At 42.8% G+C, this 19,703-nt stretch overlaps 2 protein-coding genes across 4 annotated transcripts in view; one reads left to right on the plus strand and one right to left on the minus strand.

The window, feature by feature from the left end:
- Window positions 1-3,116: 3,116 nt before the first annotated feature.
- polr2k (RNA polymerase II, I and III subunit K) lies at window positions 3,117-5,407 on the minus strand. The gene is made up of 4 exons (XM_024405193.2): window positions 5,276-5,407; window positions 4,667-4,735; window positions 4,305-4,397; window positions 3,117-3,345 (listed from the first exon to the last, which is right to left on the minus strand). Exons 2-4 carry the CDS (start codon window positions 4,725-4,727, stop codon window positions 3,323-3,325), a joined length of 177 nt encoding a protein of 58 aa, XP_024260961.1. The 5' UTR covers window positions 4,728-4,735; window positions 5,276-5,407; the 3' UTR covers window positions 3,117-3,322.
- A 1,029-nt stretch (window positions 5,408-6,436) lies between these two features.
- The window catches only part of LOC112236591 (serine/threonine-protein kinase 3), a 35,177-nt gene continuing 21,910 nt past the window's right edge, over window positions 6,437-19,703 (plus strand). For 2 of the 3 annotated variants that reach the window (XR_006078536.1, XM_042295045.1), the window contains exons 1-7: window positions 6,437-6,604; window positions 8,485-8,565; window positions 8,864-8,992; window positions 12,453-12,567; window positions 12,713-12,877; window positions 14,312-14,479; window positions 17,048-17,185. Coding sequence is in view for 2 of the 3 variants with exons in the window: in XM_042295045.1 (XP_042150979.1) it covers window positions 6,582-6,604; window positions 8,485-8,565; window positions 8,864-8,992; window positions 12,453-12,567; window positions 12,713-12,877; window positions 14,312-14,479; window positions 17,048-17,185 (819 nt within the window). In the remaining variant the exon portion in view is untranslated. The remainder of the gene's footprint in view (window positions 6,605-8,484; window positions 8,566-8,863; window positions 8,993-12,452; window positions 12,568-12,712; window positions 12,878-14,311; window positions 14,480-17,047; window positions 17,186-19,703) is intronic. The other variant, XM_042295046.1, reaches the window with a different exon arrangement.

The following is a 19,703-nucleotide window of genomic DNA, read 5'->3' on the forward strand; positions in this document are numbered from 1 at the left end:
CTCAGGAAGGTTAAAAGCACCCTCAGACTCAGGAAGGTTAAAAGCACCCTCAGACTCAGGAAGGTTAAAAGCACCCTCAGACTCAAAAAGTTAAAACCACCCTCAGACTCAGGAAGGTTAAAAGCACCCTCAGACTCAGGAAGGTTAAAAGCACCCTCAGACTCAGGAAGGTTAATAGCACCCTCAGACTCAGGAAGGTTAAAAGCACCCTCAGACCCAGGAAGGTTTAAATGCCCTCAGACTCAGGAAGGTTAAAAGCACCCTCAGACTAAGGAAGGTTAAAAGCACCCTCAGACTCAGGAAGGTTAAAAGCACCCTCAGACTCAGGAAGGTTAAAAGCACCCTCAGACTCAGGAAGGTTAAAAGCACCCTCAGACTCAGGAAGGTTAAAACCACCCTCAGACTCAGGAAGGTTAAAAGCACCCTCAGACTCAGGAAGGTTAAAAGCACCCTCAGACTCAGGAAGGTTAAAACCACCCTCAGACTCAGGAAGGTTAAAAGCACCCTCAGACTCAGGAAGGTTAAAAGCACCCTCAGACTTAGGAACGTTAAAACCACCCTCAGACTCAGGAAGGTTAAAAGCACCCTCAGACTTAGGAAGGTTAAAACCACCCTCAGACTCAGGAAGGTTAAAAGCACCCTCAGACTCAGGAAGGTTAAAACCACCCTCAGACTCAGGAAGGTTAAAACCACCCTCAGACTCAGGAAGGTTAAAACCACCCTCAGACTCAGGAAGGTTAAAACCACCCTCAGACTCAGGAAGGTTAAAAGCACCCTCAGACTCAGGAAGGTTAAAACCACCCTCAGACTCAGGAAGGTTAAAAGCACCCTCAGACTAAGGAAGGTTAAAACCACCCTCAGACTCAGGAAGGTTAAAACCGCCCTCAGACTCAGGAAGGTTAAAACCACCCTCAGACTCAGGAAGGTTAAAGCACCCTCAGATTCAGGAAGGTTAAAACCACCCTCAGACCCAGGAAGGTTAAAACCACCCTCAGACTCAGGAAGATGTAAAACGTTCCTTTTTATTCTATGAGTTTTAACTGCCCATAAAGTCTGTTTTGACAGAGTATACTTTTTAAAGAATGTCTTCGGTGGGGTAATTGGTATTACCAAAAATAAAACCAAAACCTTTGTCAGCCATGCCGTTCTAAAGAGTTTTATTCTCCCTGTAAGATTCATGGAAGTTTATTCCTTTAATTAGATCTGCTTTCATGTGGTTGAGTAATGGAATAAAGTTATCTTTATATATTTGTTGGCACTTATTAAGAATCCTAAGTATTTTATATTTTTTGCGGACCACTTAAAGCACAGGTGTCAAACTCATTCCACAGAGGGCCGAGTGTCTGCGGGTTTTTGCTCCTCTCTTGTTCTTGATTGATGAATTAAGGTCACTAATTAGTAAGGAACTCCCCTCACCTGGTTGTCTAGATCTCAGTAAGGAACTCCCCTCACCTGGTTGTCTAGATCTCAGTAAGGAACTCCCCTCACCTGGTTGTCTAGGTCTCAGTAAGGAACTCCCCTCACCTGGTTCTCTAGGTCTCAGTAAGGAACTCCCCTCACCTGGTTGTCTAGATCTCAGTAAGGAACTCCCCTCACCTGGTTCTCTAGGTCTCAGTAAGGAACTCCCTCACCTGGTTGTCTAGATCTCAGTAAGGAACTCCCTCACCTGGTTGTCTAGGTCTCAGTAAGGAACTCCCCTCACCTGGTTGTCTAGGTCTCAGTAAGGAACTCCCCTCACCTGGTTGTCTAGGTCTCAGTAAGGAACTCCCCTCACCTGGTTGTCTAGATCTCAGTAACGAACTCCCCTAACCTGGTTTTCTAGGTCTTAATTGAAAGGAACAACCAAAAACCAGCAGACACTAGGAATAATGGAATAAGTTTGACACCCCTAACTTAGAGGATTGCTGTAGATCATGAGTTATGCTTTCTTTCTTTTTATCCACGTTAATTTCATATCCTGAGATTTTAGAACATTCTGAAAATATTTTTAGCAAGGGGGGTCGAGTTTTCAATATTGGTCAGGTATATGAGGGGGATCATCTGCAAATATGTTTAGTTTATATTCATGTTTATCAATACTGATATGTTTGTGTCCTGTCTAATTCTTTCTGGAAGCGGTTCAATTTCCAGTGCAAACATGAGAGTGGACAACATCCCTGTCTTGTTCCCCTTTCTAAAGCAATTTTATCAGATAATGTATTCTTTGTGTATATTTTTGATTTAGCACATTTAAAGAAATGTTTTTATTAAATGTATTATTTCAGCTGGAAAGTTAAAAGCTTCCAAAGTTTTGAATAGAAAAGGCCATTCAAGATAGCCGAAAGCTTCTTCGGCATCAACAGCCATTATTGATAAATCTAGATCTTGTTTTTTTAGCGTATTGTATTAAACTGAAATATGTTCTTGTATTTGTTTGTGTACATTTTTAATAAACCCTGTTTGATTGATATGTATCAAATCTGGTAAGACTTTTGCCATTCTATTGCTTATGAGCTTTGTTATTATTTTGTCACAATTTATTAAACTTATGGATCTATAATGAGCAGGGGACTCTCCAGATTTTAACATAAATGAAATAACTGTTTCATACAAGGAAGTAGGAAGTACTGAATTGGGCGGCAGGGTAGCGTCGTGGTTAGAGTGTTGGACTAGTAACAGAAAGGTTGCAAGTTCAAATCCCAAGCTGACAAGGTACAAATCTGTCAGTCTGCCCCTGAACAAGGCAGTTAACCCACTAGGCTGTCATTGAAAATAAGAATTTGTTCTTAACTGACTTGCCTAGGTAAAAAATTGTGTGTTGTCATATGTGTAAATAGGGGGGCTACTTTGTCCCAAAATGTTAATTCTATGAGAAAGCTGTCCATTCCTGGTGCTTTTCTCCATGCAAATGTTTTAACAGTGTCCAATATTTATTTTGGGTGATATCTATTTTTTGTGATTATTTTTTGTCTGCTGATAGACTCAACAACCCTGAAGCAACTAAGGCCAACTGTTGTTTAAATCTGATTTATATAGATTCTGTTGTTTCTAATTAACACATTTGCATTTCTTTGTATTTTCAAATGATAAAATATTGTTCAGTTTCATTTCTTGATGTGCAAAAACCACAAGTTCAATCAATCAGGATGTATTTTATAAACCATATCTATCATTGATTACAGTTGCAGGAACATAATCAACCAACTGGGCACCCATACTGGCACTGCTTCCCAAGCCTGTGGGATTTCCTATAAAGAATATGAAGTGTTGGTGACTTGGTGCAACACTGTGACACACTAAAAACTAACAGAACAAAAATGAGTCAATGTTGTAGTCGTCCACTTCACCGCGCGTCAAACACAACCACTGGAGTCTGGGAGTCGAGGAATAGCAACAAGAATGGAAAATATTATTTCATATAGTAAGTAGCCTTGCACGAGTCTTGGCTTGTGCGAGCCATAACGGCTAATATGAGCAGGAGCCTATCTCCTGTTTTTGTAGCGTGAGTCAGCTTGATGTACAAGTACACCCCCTGGACAGGATGTTAGTCTATCACAGGGCAATTTTCTATAATGTACAGTAATGATTGGGTGCATCCTAGAATTATTATGTAGAAGGACCGAAGATCCGTTCTGGTGACCTTTTAAAAGGTCATTCTACTCCAAAATGAATGACAATAAAATTATGCAAACACCATCTAAAATAGAATTTCCACCTCCAGAAATGAGCCCAATAACAAATTGGTAAAATTATTTGTTAGAATTCTTTTAACATTTTGGGGATATTTGTTTTTGCGACTGCAAGAATTGTTGTTCATTGACTGCTTGTCAGAATCCATATTCCCTAAGGCACTCATAAAATAAATTAAATATGTAAAAAAAAAAATTGTACCCCTTTTTCGTGGTATCCAATTGGTAGTGACAATCTTGTCTCATCGCTGCAACTCCTGTACGGACTCGGGAGAGCAGTGTGTCCTCTGAAACACAACCCAACCAAGCCGCACTGCTTCTTGACACAATGCCCTATGGCACTCATAACTTGAGCCATAATAGAATATTCCTTTTGCATAGAACACACAACAAGCCAACTAGGTAAATAGACCAACTATTCTACTATGGGCTTGTCAGAGTTTTCTATTAATCACTCATTTCATTTGCACAGGAAAAGTAAAATGTCTACTGTTCTAGCATCTTCAAAGTGTGCCTCAGCAGAAATATATTTTCACATTAAATTTTTTTTTTTTTGCTTGGCGGCAATGATTTTTCTGTGGAAAATAGCAGCGAACAGGAAAATAAGTGCAGCAGAAACACTATTTAAAAGGATACATCTCTTTGTTCTCTTCTTGTACATGATTCTGTATCCACACTCTCTGCATCTGATTGGATCACGAGCCTTAATTTCATTTTCAGTGTGGCATTCTGTTTGGAGAGAAAACAACATTTCAGCCACTACTACAGCAGACATACTGGTAAGCATTCTATAAGGCAGGAGCTGCAGTAGTACATCAACCACGTAGATACATGTATAGATATGGGTGAATAAAACAAGGGTAGACAACTGAGGGGGCATGTTATGAAAAGTTACTAATAGTCTTAGTTACAGTACAAAGACAAAGCATGGCTTTTTAGAAAAATAGCACCCCATGTACAGTATAATAGAATATTAGTTTCAGAACAGCAGACATTACCCCCACATATGTAGATCATAGGCTGTTGCTTGGGGGGTTGCACATCTTTTTGAGCGTCCATGCTTGAATCTGGAGAAAAATCAGATTAAACATCGTCAGTACCGTTTGGGAGTGTATTTGTATGTATTATGAATCCCCATTAGCTGTTGCCTTCCTGGTGTGCAGCAAAATTAAGGCAGTTATGCAATTTTAAAAACAATACATTTCACAATAAGTGTATGCCCTCAGGCCACTCCTGTACTACCACACAAAATAATTGTGAACATGTGTATAGTGTGTGTGTGTGTGTGTGTGTGTGTAGGCATTTGACACATTTCTGAAATAGCCGAACCAGCATGGCTTATAAATGAGATTGTAATGACTAGCTAACATATAACAGGTTTGCAAAGTGAGCCAAAAGCATAATTATCTCACAGCAATTTAGCCAAATATTATGATAACTAACCCCTTGTATCTGTGGTTTAGCCTTAGCTAGTTACCCTGCTATGAATGGTTTCCTGGCTAGCGTTAGCAGGCTAACTTCAACATAACAACTGAGAAATATCAATGCATATATCGCGTGTTTAAAACCAATTCAACTTGAAATAATTAGTCATTTAGGTAGCCTACCGGTTTAGAAAGTTGATAAATATGTTTTTTGTTTCTCTCATGCCAGCGTGCGTAGTCGAACTGGACGTCGCAACAACGTGATTCGTGATTGGTTACCTAATCCTCCATTGTAATTGGTCCATCAATGCTTGGCTAGATTTGATTTTTTATTGAACCTTTATTTAACTAGGCAAGTCAGTTAAAGAACAAATTCTTATTTACAATGACGCTTTATTCAATATATTTTCTAGCAGTTTGATGTCAAATTAAATATAACAATCGGTACATAGGAGTCTTTCTATGTTTGTCACAAGCCATACTTTTTCTCGATGGGACTTGGATGATTTTAGGTTCACAGATCCAGAACAGCAGAGGGCGCTGTTCGGTTCATGTAAGCGCCGTTACACACTGCAAATCCGAAGACGATATCGCCACAGATAGAACAACGAGACAGATATTTTACCGGATGTATAAATGTGAAGCATCCGTTTGGCGTTTCCACTCACTACCAAATATGGTGATGAGAAGAAGCCCAGTGGCGGGCAGTGTGGGAAGATGGGATGAGATGGAATTCTACAAAATGTTGTCATCGTTGAAACATTTGATCTCAATACAGTTTCTGTTCCCAAAACTAAAATATGTTACAAACAGAGTGGACTAAGTATTGTAGATTTCACCCTTTGCCAAAGTTTAAGACAAACGCAAAAGGCCTCCTGCGTTTGTCTTTTGGTAGTCCATCATTGTAAATAAGAATTTGTTATTAACTGACGTGCCTAGTTAAATAAAGGTTAAATCAAATAAAATAGAGTTATTGCACATGAACACTTCACAGAGCAGGCGTTCCCTAACGGAAAAAATGAAAATATATGCTAGAACACGCCAATAGGCTAACTCGTGCATGGCTCTGCCCCATCCTTGCGTGTTCTGCCCACTATGACTACTATGACTAGGTCTAAGAGAGTGGGAGGATGAGGGTACGCTTGAATCGGTTAAAAAAGGGAGATGGTATGTTTAAAGAAGAATGGTAGAAAGTGTAAGCAGAGTGAGCTGATGACAGGAGGAGAAATTGAAGTGAAAGCAGGGTGAAGTGTCGGAGGTGGTCGGTGTGGTGTGGCCTCACACTCCCGTACAGTAGGTGGCGTTGTATGCGCATCAGTTGGTTGCGATTCCCCCGATAAAAGTTAAAGAAGAATAAACCTTTGACACTACAGCTGACCGGACCTCTTGCCTAAAAACAACGACATAAACAGAAAATATCACAAATATTAGTTTGAATTTGTTATATTTTAGCGTTTTAAACAAGGGTGACTATTTGAAGTTGTAAAGCATGGAGCCGACAGCGCCCAAAAGGTGTGTGGGAGTTAGACACATTTAGCAAGTTTACTAACAATATTTGTCATGTTTTATAAGCTAGCCAGCTAGAGTGTTAGCTTCAACATTATGAATCAAAGTTTGACTTGTAGGTATCTAACTAGACATGTTATGCTTTACCTTAATGTAGTTACCGGCGGGCTAGTTGTCTAGTTAGTTACCGGCGGGCTAGTTGTCTAGTTAGTTACCGGCGGGCTAGTCGTCTAGTTAGTTACCGGCGGGCTAGTTGTCTAGTTAGTTACCGGCGGGCTAGTTGTCTAGTTAGTTACCGGCGGGCTAGTTGTCTAGTTAGTTACCGGCGGGCTAGTCGTCTAGTTAGTTACCGGCGGGCTAGTTGTCTAGTTAGTTACCGGCGGGCTAGTTGTCTAGTTAATTACCGGCGGGCTAGTTGTCTAGTTAGTTACCGGCGGGCTAGTTGTCTAGTTAGTTACCGGCGGGCTAGTTGTCTAGTTAGTTACCGGCGGGCTAGTTGTCTAGTTAGTTACCGGCGGGCTAGTTGTCTAGTTAGTTACCGGCGGGCTAGTTGTCTAGTTAGTTACCGGCGGGCTAGTTGTCTAGTTAGTTACCGGCGGGCTAGTTGTCTAGTTAGTTACCGGCGGGCTAGTCGTCTAGTTAGTTACCGGCGGGCTAGTCGTCTAGTTAGTTACCGGCGGGCTAGTTGTCTAGTTAGTTACCGGCGGGCTAGTTGTCTAGTTAGTTACCGGCGGGCTAGTTGTCTAGTTAGTTACCGGCGGGCTAGTTGTCTAGTTAGTTACCGGCGGGCTAGTCGTCTAGTTAGTTACCGGCGGGCTAGTTGTCTAGTTAGTTACCGGCGGGCTAGTTGTCTAGTTAGTTACCGGCGGGCTAGTTGTCTAGTTAGTTACCGGCGGGCTAGTTGTCTAGTTAGTTACCGGCGGGCTAGTTGTCTAGTTAGTTACCGGCGGGCTAGTTGTCTAGTTAGTTACCGGCGGGCTAGTTGTCTAGTTAGTTACCGGCGGGCTAGTTGTCTAGTTAGTTACCGGCGGGCTAGTTGTCTAGTTAGTTACCGGCGGGCTAGTTGTCTAGTTAGTTACCGGCGGACTAGTTGTCTAGTTAGTTACCGGCGGGCTAGTTGTCTAGTTAGTTACCGGCGGGCTAGTTGTCTAGTTAGTTACCGGCGGGCTAGTTGTCTAGTTAGTTACCGGCGGACTAGTTGTCTAGTTAGTTACCGGCGGGCTAGTTGTCTAGTTAGTTACCGGCGGGCTAGTTGTCTAGTTAGTTACCGGCGGACTAGTTGTCTAGTTAATTACCGGCGGGCTAGTTGTCTAGTTAGTTACCGGCGGGCTAGTTGTCTAGTTAGACAGAAACGGTCTGAAAATGTATAATATGTTCTTGTCATGTTTACATTTATGCCTGGAAAGCTAGCTAACTACTTTGACATAAATTACATTACAATCCATGTAGACCCAGTTCCACAATGCCAGTCATGTTCATGCTGTAGAAATTGAAATGAATAGAAAGATATTGAACCCTCTTAACTCTGGCAATTTGACGAGAAAACTAATGAGCCACTCTAATGGCTGCCTGGTGTTGTGATGCCATCATTTCCATGCTAATTAAACATCGCTTAAAACTGATGCTGGATTTGTCATGGTAACGTAGAATACTAATTCATATGATGCTAACTGATGTAGCTCATGGAATGTATTTTTTTGTTTGTTTAATCAACAAATCACAATGCAGATTGAATGGTACACTTCCTGCTTTTACTTCCAGGCATGGGTACACTGTGTGGTACTGGTTATAGTGTGGGGTCTGCCAGTCTGCCATAATTGACTTGAATAGGGACGCCTGTTCTATCCATTATATTTCTGTTGTTCATGCTCAAACTTCCTCCACAGCAAGCTGAAGAAACTGAGTGAAGACAGTCTCACAAAACAACCGGAGGAGGTCTTTGATCTTCTGGAAAAACTAGGTGAAGGGTGAGAATATTCATTCATTCATATATTTTCTTACAGCATTATAACTTGAATAACACTTATAATGAAAATAGATGTTCATGTAAATTGACATTATAATAATGACTAGATTATTTATGAAACAGCTGATGGAACCACTAATATGTATCTTAAGATATTGTTGAGGTATTACCCTTACAAACTATCTCATGAACTTCTTATTTTTTCTTAAGATGCTTACGTTTTCACATGTGTTTTGTGAATCTGGGCCCTGGTCTTTGGTACTTTCTGCATCATTTCCACTGTCTTTCTTAATCTCCAGGTCCTATGGCAGTGTGTTTAAAGCCATCCATAAGGAGTCAGGCCAGGTGGTGGCTATCAAACAGGTGCCTGTTGAGTCAGACCTCCAGGAGATCATCAAGGAGATATCCATCATGCAGCAGTGTGACAGGTATTCTGTATGTAAGAGAGGAGAGACTCTCTGGCCCAGACGTTCATCAGGCAGAGCTAGCATGGCTCCAGAGGCTAGTGAGAGGAGAACGGTCTCCTCCTCCACAATCACATAACCAGTACCCCACACTCTGTTACTATAACCAGTACCACACACACTACCCCACACTCTGTTAAATCAAATCAAATAAAATTTTATTTGTCACATACACATGGTTAGCAGATGTTAATGCGAGTGTAGCGAAATGCTTGTGCTTCTAGTTCCGACAATGCAGTAATAACCAACAAGTAATCTAACTAACAATTCCAAAACTACTGTCTTATACACAGTGTAAGGGGATAAAGAATATGTACATAAGGATATATGAATGAGTGATGGTACGGAGCAGCATAGGCAAGATACAGTAGATGGTATCGAGTACAGTATATACATATGAGATGAGTATGTAAACAAAGTGGCATAGTTAAAGTGGCTAGTGATACATGTATTACATAAGGATACAGTCGATGATATAGAGTACAGTATATACGTATGCGATGAATAATGTTGGGTAAGTAACATATAAGGTAGCATTGTTTAAAGTGGCTAGTGATATATTTACATCATTTCCCATCAATTCCCATTATTAAAGTGGCTGGAGTTGAGTCAGTGTCAGTGTGTTGGCAGCAGCCACTCAATGTTAGTGGTGGCTGTTTAACAGTCTGATGGCCTTGAGATAGAAGCTGTTTTTCAGTCTCTCGGTCTCAGCTTTGATGCACCTGTACTGACCTCGCCTTCTGGATGATAGCGGGGTGAACAGGCAGTGGCTCGGGTGGTTGATGTCCTTGATGATCTTTATGGCCTTCCTGTAACATCGGGTGGTGTAGGTGTCCTGGAGGGCAGGTAGTTTGCCCCCGGTGATGCGTTGTGCAGACCTCACTACCCTCTGGAGAGCCTTACGGTTGAGGGCGGAGCAGTTGCCGTACCAGGCGGTGATACAGCCCGCCAGGATGCTCTCGATTGTGCATCTGTAGAAGTTTGTGAGTGCTTTTGGTGACAAGCCAAATTTCTTCAGCCTCCTGAGGTTGAAGAGGCGCTGCTGCGCCTTCTTCACGATGCTGTCTGTGTGAGTGGACCAATTCAGTTTGTCTGTGATGTGTATGCCGAGGAACTTAAAACTTGCTACCCTCTCCACTACTGTTCCATCGATGTGGATAGGGGGGTGTTCCCTCTGCTGTTTCCTGAAGTCCACAATCATCTCCATAGTTTTGTTGACGTTAAGTGTGAGGTTATTTTCCTGACACCACACTCCGAGGGCCCTCACCTCCTCCCTGTGGGCCGTCTCGTCGTTGTTGGTAATCAAGCCTACCACTGTTGTGTCGTCCGCAAACTTGATGATTGAGTTGGAGGCGTGCGTGGCCACGCAGTTGTGGGTGAACAGGGAGTACAGGAGAGGGCTCAGAACGCACCCTTGTGGGGCCCCAGTTTTGAGGATCAGCGGGGAGGAGATGTTGTTGCCTACCCTCACCACCTGGGGGCGGCCCGTCAGGAAGTCCAGTACCCAGTTGCACAGGGCGGGGTCGAGACCCAGGGTCTCGAGCTTGATGATGAGCTTGGAGGGTACTATGGTGTTGAATGCCGAGCTGTAGTCAACGTTATCTGACGCAATACGAAACATATCCCAGTCCACGTGATGGAAGCAGTCTTGGAGTGTGGAGTCAGCTTGGTCGGACCAGCGTTGGACAGACCTCAGCGTGGGATCCTCTTGTTTTAGTTTCTGTCTGTAGGCAGGGATCAACAAAATGGAGTCGTGGTCAGCTTTTCGAAAGGGGGGCGGGGCAGGGCCTTATATGCGTCGCGGAAGTTAGAGTAACAATGATCCAAGGTATTTCCACCCCTGGTTGCGCAATCGATATGCTGATAAAATTTAGGGAGTCTTGTTTTCAGATTAGCCTTGTTAAAATCCCAAGCTACAATGAATGCAGCCTCCGGATAAATGGTTTCCAGTTTGCAAAGAGTTAAATAAAGTTCGTTCAGAGCCATCGATGTGTCTGCTTGGGGGGGGATATATACGGCTGTGATTATAATCGAAGAGAATTCTCTTGGTAGATAATGCGGTCTACATTTGATTGTGAGGAATTCTAACTCAGGTGAACAGAAGGATTTGAGTTCCTGTATGTTTCTTTCATCACACCATGTCACGTTAGCCATAAGGCATACGCCCCCGCCCCTCTTCTTACCAGAAAGATGTTTGTTTCTGTCGGCGCGATGCGTGGAGAAACCCGTTGGCTCCACCGCCTCGGATAGCGTCTCTCCAGTGAGCCATGTTTCCGTGAAGCAAAGAACGTTACAGTCTCTGATGTCCCTCTGGAATGCTACCCTTGCTCAGATTTCATCAACCTTGTTGTCAAGAGACTGGACATTGGCAAGAAGAATGCTAGGGAGTGGTGCACGGTGTGCCCGTCTCCGGAGTCTGACCAGAAGACCGCCTCGTTTCACTCTTTTTCGGAGTCGTTTTTTTGGGTCGCTGCATGGGATCCCCTCAGTTGTCCTGTTTGTAAGGCAGAACACAGGATCCGCGTCGCGAAAAACATATTCTTGGTCGTACTGATGGTGAGTTGACGCTGATCTTATATTCAGTAGTTCTTCTCGACTGTATGTAATGAAACCTAAGATGACCTGGGGTACTAATGTAAGAAATAATTCGTAAAAAAACTAAAAACTGCATAGTTTCCTAGGAACGCGAAGCGAGGCGGCCATCTCTGTCGGCGCCGGAAGTACGTTACTATAACCAGTACCCCACACTCTGTTACTATAACCAGTACCCCACACTCTGTTACTATAACCAGTACCCCACACTCTGTTACTATAACCAGTACCCCACACTCTGTTACTATAACCAGTACCCCACACTCTGTTACTATAACCAGTACCCCACACTCTGTTACTATAACCAGTACCCCACACTCTGTTACTATAACCAGTACCCCACACTTTGTTACTATAACCAGTACCCCACACTCTGTTACTATAACCAGTACCCCACACTCTGTTACTATAACCAGTACCCCACACTCTGTTACTATAACCAGTACCCCACACTCTGTTACTATAACCAGTACCCCACACTCTGTTACTATAACCAGTACCCCACACTCTGTTACTATAACCAGTACCCCACACTCTGTTACTATAACCAGTACCCCACACTCTGTTACTATAACCAGTACCCCACACTCTGTTACTATAACCAGTACCCCACACTCTGTTACTATAACCAGTACCCCACACTCTGTTACTATAACCAGTACCCCACACTCTGTTACTATAACCAGTACCCCACACTCTGTTACTATAACCAGTACCCCACACTCTGTTACTATAACCAGTACCCCACACTCTGTTACTATAACCAGTACCCCACACTCTGTTTGCTCACCTTTCATCAATAATTGTTTGTTCTGTCTCTCCTCCTGTCCAGTCCCTATGTGGTGAAGTACTATGGCAGCTACTTTAAGAACACAGACCTGTGGATAGTGATGGAGTACTGTGGAGCCGGCTCTGTTTCAGACATCATCAGACTACGCAATAAGACGGTCAGTATATTTACGACGTATGACAATGAAGATGACCTTTGGTGCTTCGGTAACCTTTTAACATTCATTGGTCGTGATTTTAATGTGTATTCGTAGACTACTGAATTATCAGAATGAATCATTTATACCATCTCCTCTTGTAAAGCTCACAGAGGATGAGATAGCCACCATCCTCAAGTCCACATTGAAAGGTCTGGAGTATCTGCATTTCATGAGGAAGATCCACAGAGACATCAAGGCAGGCAACATTCTCCTCAACACAGAGGGCCATGCCAAACTGGCTGACTTTGGAGTAGCGGGACAACTCACGGTCTGTCTACCCGTCTGTCTGTGTCTGCCTGTCTGTGTCTGCCCGTCTGCCTGTGTGAGTCTGTCTGTGTCTGCCCGTCTGCCTGTGTGAGTCTGCCTGTGTGAGTCTGCCTGTGTGAGTCTGCCTGTGTGAGTCTGCCTGTGTGAGTCTGCCTGTGTGAGTCTGCCTGTGTGAGTCTGCCTGTGTGAGTCTGCCTGTGTGAGTCTGCCTGTGTGAGTCTGCCTGTGTGAGTCTGCCTGTGTGAGTCTGCCTGTGTGAGTCTGCCTGTGTGAGTCTGCCTGTGTGAGTCTGCCTGTGTGAGTCTGCCTGTGTGTGTCTGCCTGTCTGTGTCTGCCTGTCTGTGTCTGCCTGTCTGAGTCTGCCTGTCTGAGTCTGCCTGTCTGAGACTGTCTGCCTGTCTGAGTCTGTCTGCCTGTCTGAGTCTGCCTGTCTGAGTCTGCCTGTCTGAGTCTGCCTGTCTGAGTCTGCCTGTCTGAGTCTGCCTGTCTGAGTCTGCCTGTCTGAGTCTGCCTGTCTGAGTCTGCCTGTCTGAGTCTGCCTGTCTGAGTCTGCCTGTCTGAGTCTGCCTGTCTGAGTCTGCCTGTCTGAGTCTGCCTGTCTGAGTCTGCCTGTCTGAGTCTGCCTGTCTGAGTCTGCCTGTCTGAGTCTGCCTGTCTGAGTCTGCCTGTCTGAGTCTGCCTGTCTGAGTCTGCCTGCCTGTCTGAGTCTGCCTGCCTGTCTGAGTCTGCCTGCCTGTCTGTCTGCCTGTCTGAGTCTGTCTGCCTGTCTGAGTCTGTCTGCCTGTCTGAGTCTGTCTGCCTGTCTGAGTCTGTCTGCCTGTCTGAGTCTGTCTGCCTGTCTGAGTCTGTCTGCCTGTCTGAGTCTGTCTGCCTGTCTGAGTCTGTCTGTCTGCCTGTCTGAGTCTGTCTGTCTGCCTGTCTGAGTCTGTCTGTCTGCCTGTCTGAGTCTGTCTGTCTGCCTGTCTGAGTCTGTCTGTCTGCCTGTCTGAGTCTGTCTGCCTGTCTGAGTCTGCGTCTGCTTGTCTGTGTCTGCATGTCTGTCTTCAACTCTCTCTGTCTCCCTAAAGTGAATTCTGACTGTCTAACGATGTAATCTGGTGTCAGTTTGATCAGGCGTTCTTATTATCCTTGTAGTGATTGTAGCAGTAAATCACAGAAGTCTATATATAGATTATCTTGACTTTATTGTCGTGATTGTAGCAGTAAATCACAGAAGTCTATATATAGATTATCTTGACTTTATTGTCGTGATTGTAGCAGTAAATCACAGAAGTCTATATATAGATTATCTTGACTTTATTGTCGTGATTGTAGCAGTAAATCACAGAAGTCTATATATAGATTATCTTGACTTTATTGTCGTGATTGTAGCAGTAAATCACAGAAGTCTATATATAGATGAGACTAATGCTCGTATTATTCTGTCCCTGTCTAGGACACGATGGCAAAGCGGAACACGGTGATCGGGACTCCGTTCTGGATGGCTCCAGAGGTCATCCAGGAGATAGGATATAACTGTGTGGCAGACATCTGGTCCCTGGGCATCACCTCTATAGAGATGGCTGAGGGCAAACCTCCCTACGCTGATATACATCCCATGAGGGTGAGTCTGAGTTTGGGCAGAACAGTTCAGTGTGGTTAGTCTACATGTTGATTATAATTCACCTAGCTGGTGACTATACCTGAAAAATAAGACATCTGGGATACTTCACAAACACCTGGATGTCTCAGAATCACAAATAAACATTCTTCCAAATATATTTTATAACCCTTTTTTGGTAACTACATGATTCCATATGTGTAATTTCAAAGTTTTGATGTCTTCACTATTCTACAATGTAGAAAATAGTTCAAATGAAGATAAACCCTTGAATGAGTCGGTGTCAACTTATGACTGGTCAAAAGTGTTTCTTTATTTGGACTATTGTCTACATTGTAGAATAATAATAGTGAAGACATTAAAACCATGAAATAACACACATGGAATCATGTAGTTACTAAAAAAAAGTGTTAAACAAATCAAAATATAGTTGAGATTCTTCAAAGTAGCCAAGCTTTGCCTTGATGACAGCTTTGCACGCTCTTGGCATTCTCTGAACCAGCTTCATGAGGTAGTCACCTGGAATGCATTTCAATGAACAGGTGTGCCTTAACTTCATTTGTGGAATTTCTTTCCTTAATGTGTTTAAGCCAATCAGTTGTGTTGTGCAAGGTAGGGTTGGTATACAGAACATAATCCTATTTGGTAAAAGACCAAGTCCATATTATGGCAAGAACAGCTCAAATAAGCAAAGAGAAACTACAGTCCATCATTACTTTAAGACATGAAGGTCAGTCAATACGGAACATTTCAAGAACTCTGAAAGTTTCTTCAAGTGCAGTCGCAAAAACCATCAAACGCAATGATTACATTGGCGCTCATGAGGACCGCCACAGGAAAGGAGGACCCATAGTTACCTCTGCTGCAGAGGATAAGTTCATTAGAGTTACCAGCCCCAAATAGCAGCCCAAATAAATACTTCACAGAGTTCAAGTAACAGACACATCTCAACATCAACTGTTCAGAGGAGACTGCATGAATCAGAAACCACTACTAAAGGACACCAATAATAAGAGATTTGCTTGGGCCAAGAAACACGAGCAATGGACATTAGACCTGTGGAAATCTGTCCTTTGGTCTGATGAGTCTAAATTTGAGATTTTTGGTTCCAACCGCCGTATCTTTGTGAGACGAGGTGTGGCTGAACGGATGATCTCCGCATGTGTATTTCCCACCGTAAAGCATGGAGGAGGTGGTGTGATGGTGTGGGGGTGCTTTGCTGGTGACACTGTCAGTGATTTATTTAGAATTCAAGGCACATAACCAGCATGGCTACCACAACATTCTGCAGCGATACACCATCCCATCTGGTTTGGGCTTAGTGAGACTATCATTTGTTTTTCAACAGGACAATGACTCAAAACACACCTCCAGGCTGTGTAAGGGCTATTTGACCAAGAAGGAGAGTGATGGAGTGCTGCATCAGATGTCCTGGCCTCTACAATCACCCAACCTCAACCCAGTTGAGATGATTTAGGATGAGTTGGACCGCTGAGTGAAGGAAAAGCAGACAACAAATGCTCAGCATATGTGGGAATTCCTTCAAGACTGATGTAAAAGCATTCCAGGTTAAGCTGGTTGAGAGAATGCCAAGAGTGTGCAAAGCTGTCATCTAGGTGAAGGGTGGCTACTTTGAAGAATATAAAGTATATTTTGATTTGTTTAACACTTGTTTTTGTTACTTCATGATTCCATATGTGTTTCATAGTTGTGATGTCTTCATTGCTATTCTACAATGTAGAAAATGGTAAAAAGAAAAACTCTTGAATGAGTAGGTGTGTCAACTTTTGACTGGTACTGTGTGTGTGCATAGAGTCCGTGGAAAAAAGGGTCAATGCAGGTAGTCCGGCTAGGCATTTGATTAGCTATTTAGCGGTCTTGTTTAGCAGTCTTATGACTTGGGGGTAGAAGCTGTTCAGGGTCCTGTTGGTTCCAGACTTAGTGCAGCAGTATCGTTTGCTGTGCGGTCACACACAGAACAGTTTATGACTTGGGTGGCTGGAGTCTGACACATTTTTAGGACCTTCCTCTGATACCGCCTGATATAAAGGTCCTGGATGGCAGGGAGCTCTCGGCCCCAGTGATGAACTGGGCTTTACTCAACACACTTTGTAGCGCCTTGCGGTCGGGGGCCTTGCACGTGCCGTACCAAGCGGTCTATAGACATTCATTAGGGTTACAGAGAGGTTCCGTACCAAGCGGTCTATAGACATTCATTAGGGTTACAGAGAGGTTCCGTACCAAGCGGTCTATAGACATTCATTAGGGTTACAGAGAGGTTCCGTACCAAGCGGTCTATAGACATTCATTAGGGTTACAGAGAGGTTCTGTACCAAGTGGTCTATAGACATTCATTAGGGTTACAGAGAGGTTCCGTACCAAGCGGTCTATAGACATTCATTAGGGTTACAGAGAGGTTCCGTACCAAGCGGTCTATAGACATTCATTAGGGTTACAGAGAGGTTCCGTACCAAGCGGTCTATAGACATTCATTAGGGTTTACATTGAGGCTTCTATACTACCTGCTTAACTAGGTGTTTTCTGTCTCTTCTTCCTCTGTATTACTGTCAGGCTATTTTCATGATCCCAACCAACCCTCCACCTACGTTCAGGAAGCCTGAGCTGTGGACAGACGACTTCACACACTTTGTAAAGAAATGTCTGGTGAAGAACCCAGAACAGAGAGCTACAGCCACGCAACTACTACAGGTGAGATACACACAACTACTACAGGTGAGAGATACACACACACAAACGCTGACACTACACATCCAAATATATCGAGGGACCAAATGATAAAAGACCAGAATTGTATTTTTGAATTCTGTAAAGTCAGTATGGACGAGGTTAAAAATGTATTGTTGATCAACAACGACAAACCACCGGGGTCTGAGAATTTGGATCGAAGATTACTGAGGGTAATAGCGGACAATATTGCAACTCCTATTTGCCACATCTTCAATTTAAGCCTACTAGAAAGTGTGCCCTCAGGCCTGGAGGGAATCAAAGTCATTCCTCTACCTAAGAATAGTAAAGCCCCCTTCACTAGCTCAAATAGCCGACCAATCAGCCTGTTACCAACCCTTAGTAAACTTCTGGAAAAAATGGTGTTTGACCAGATACAATGCTATTTCACAGTAAACAAATTGACAACAGACTTTCAACACCCTTATATGGAAGGACATTCAACAAGCACTTACACAAATAACTGATGATTGGCTGAGATAAATTGATGATAAAAAGTTTGTGGGGGCTGTCTTGTTAGACTTCAGTGCAGCTTTTGACATTTTCGATCATAGTCTCCTGCTGGAATAACATATGTGTTATGGCTTTACACCCCCTGCTATAATGTGGATAAAGAGTTACCTGTCTAACAGAACACAGAGGGTGATCTTTAATGGAAGCCTCTCCAACATTATTCAGGTAGAATCAGGAATTCCCCAGGGCAGCTGTTTAGGCCCTTTACTTTGTTCAATCTTTACTAATGACATGCCACTGGTTTTGAGTAAAGCCAATGTGTCTATGTATGTGGGTGACTCAACACTATACACGTTAACTATTACAGCGACTGAAATGACTGCAACACTTAACAAAGAGTTGCAGTTAGTTTCAGAATGGGTGGCAAGGAATAAGTTAGTCCTAAATATTTATAACACTAAAAGCATTGTATTTCAAATCAAAATCAAAGTTTATTTGTCACGTGCGCTGAGTACCACAGGTGAAATGCTTACTTACAGGCTCTAACCAATAGTGCAAAAAAGGTGTTAGGTGAACAATAGGTAAGTAAAGAAATAAAACAACAGTAAAAAGACAGGATATATACAGTAGAGAGGCTATAGAAGTAGCGAGGCTACATACAGACACCTGTTAGACAGGCTTATTGAGGTAGTATATACATGTAGATATGGTTAAAGGGACTATGCATATATGATAAACAGGGAGTAGCAGCAGCGTAAAAAGATTTGGGACAAATCATTCACTAAACCCTAAACCTCACCTCCATCTTGAAATGAATAATGTGGAAATTGAGCAAGTTGAGGTGACTAAACTGCTTGGAGTAACCCTGGATTGTAACCTGTCATGGTCAAAACTTATTGATACAACAGTAGCTAAGATTTTTTACATTTTATTTCACCTTTATTTAATAGGCCAGCTGAGAACAAGTTCTCATTTACAACTGCGACCTGGTCAAGATAAAGCAAAGCAGTGCAACAAAAACAACAACACAGAGTTACACATAAACAAACACAATATAATCATCTGTATACAGTGTGTAGATGGGGAGAAGTCTGTCCATAATAAAGCGCTGCTCTACCTTCTTAACAACATTATCAACAAGGCAGGTCCTACAGGCCCTAGTTTTGTAGCACCTGGACTACTGTTCAGTCGTGTGGTCAGGTGCCACAAAGAGGGACTTAGAAAAATTGCAATTGGCTCAGAACAGGGCAGCACGACCCTTGGATCTACACAGAGAGCTAATATTAATAATATGCATGTCAATCTCTCCTGGCTCAAAGTGGAGGAGAGATTGACTTCATCACTACTTGTATTTATGAGAGGTATTGACATGTTGAATGTACCGAGCTGTCTGTCTAAACTACTGGCACACAGCTCAGACACCCATGCCTACCCCACAAGACATGCCACCAGAGGTCTCTTCACAGGCAAAGGGAGTGTCATGTCTTTACTATCATTAAATTGAAGACTTCGTTTTTATCGAAGATACTCAAATTGATTAATCATGTTGATAATCAAATTGATTAATCATGTAGCTGTAATTAACTAGGAAGTCGGGGCACCAAGGAAAATATTCAGATTACAAAGTTATCATTTCCTAAAATAACTTTTCAGATATTTTATCTGATCAATTAGTCTTCGAATTAATGAATGATTTACTTTACCTCACGTTAGTCTCATTCCAAACGTCGTAAATTGTTGGTTATCTGCACGAACCCAGTCTTCACTATGAGTCATCCATACATCAATTGTCTTAAATCATTTTTTATTACTAAGTAATTCACAGAAATGCATAAACAAAACAACAAGGTAAATATGGTTACAAGAAATGATAGGGGAATGTGCCCTAGTGGGCTGAACCGGCATGGCGGCTTGTTAGACAAAAGGGGAAGTGGGTGTCGACTAAAGTCACTACAGAGTGATAATTATAACAATTGAAATGCTAATCCTTTGCACATGAACGCTCACTCATTCGGGAACAATTGCAATC

Source organism: Oncorhynchus tshawytscha, linkage group LG13 (assembly GCF_018296145.1).
Source record: "Oncorhynchus tshawytscha isolate Ot180627B linkage group LG13, Otsh_v2.0, whole genome shotgun sequence".
In the NCBI taxonomy this organism is placed as follows: domain Eukaryota; kingdom Metazoa; phylum Chordata; class Actinopteri; order Salmoniformes; family Salmonidae; genus Oncorhynchus; species Oncorhynchus tshawytscha.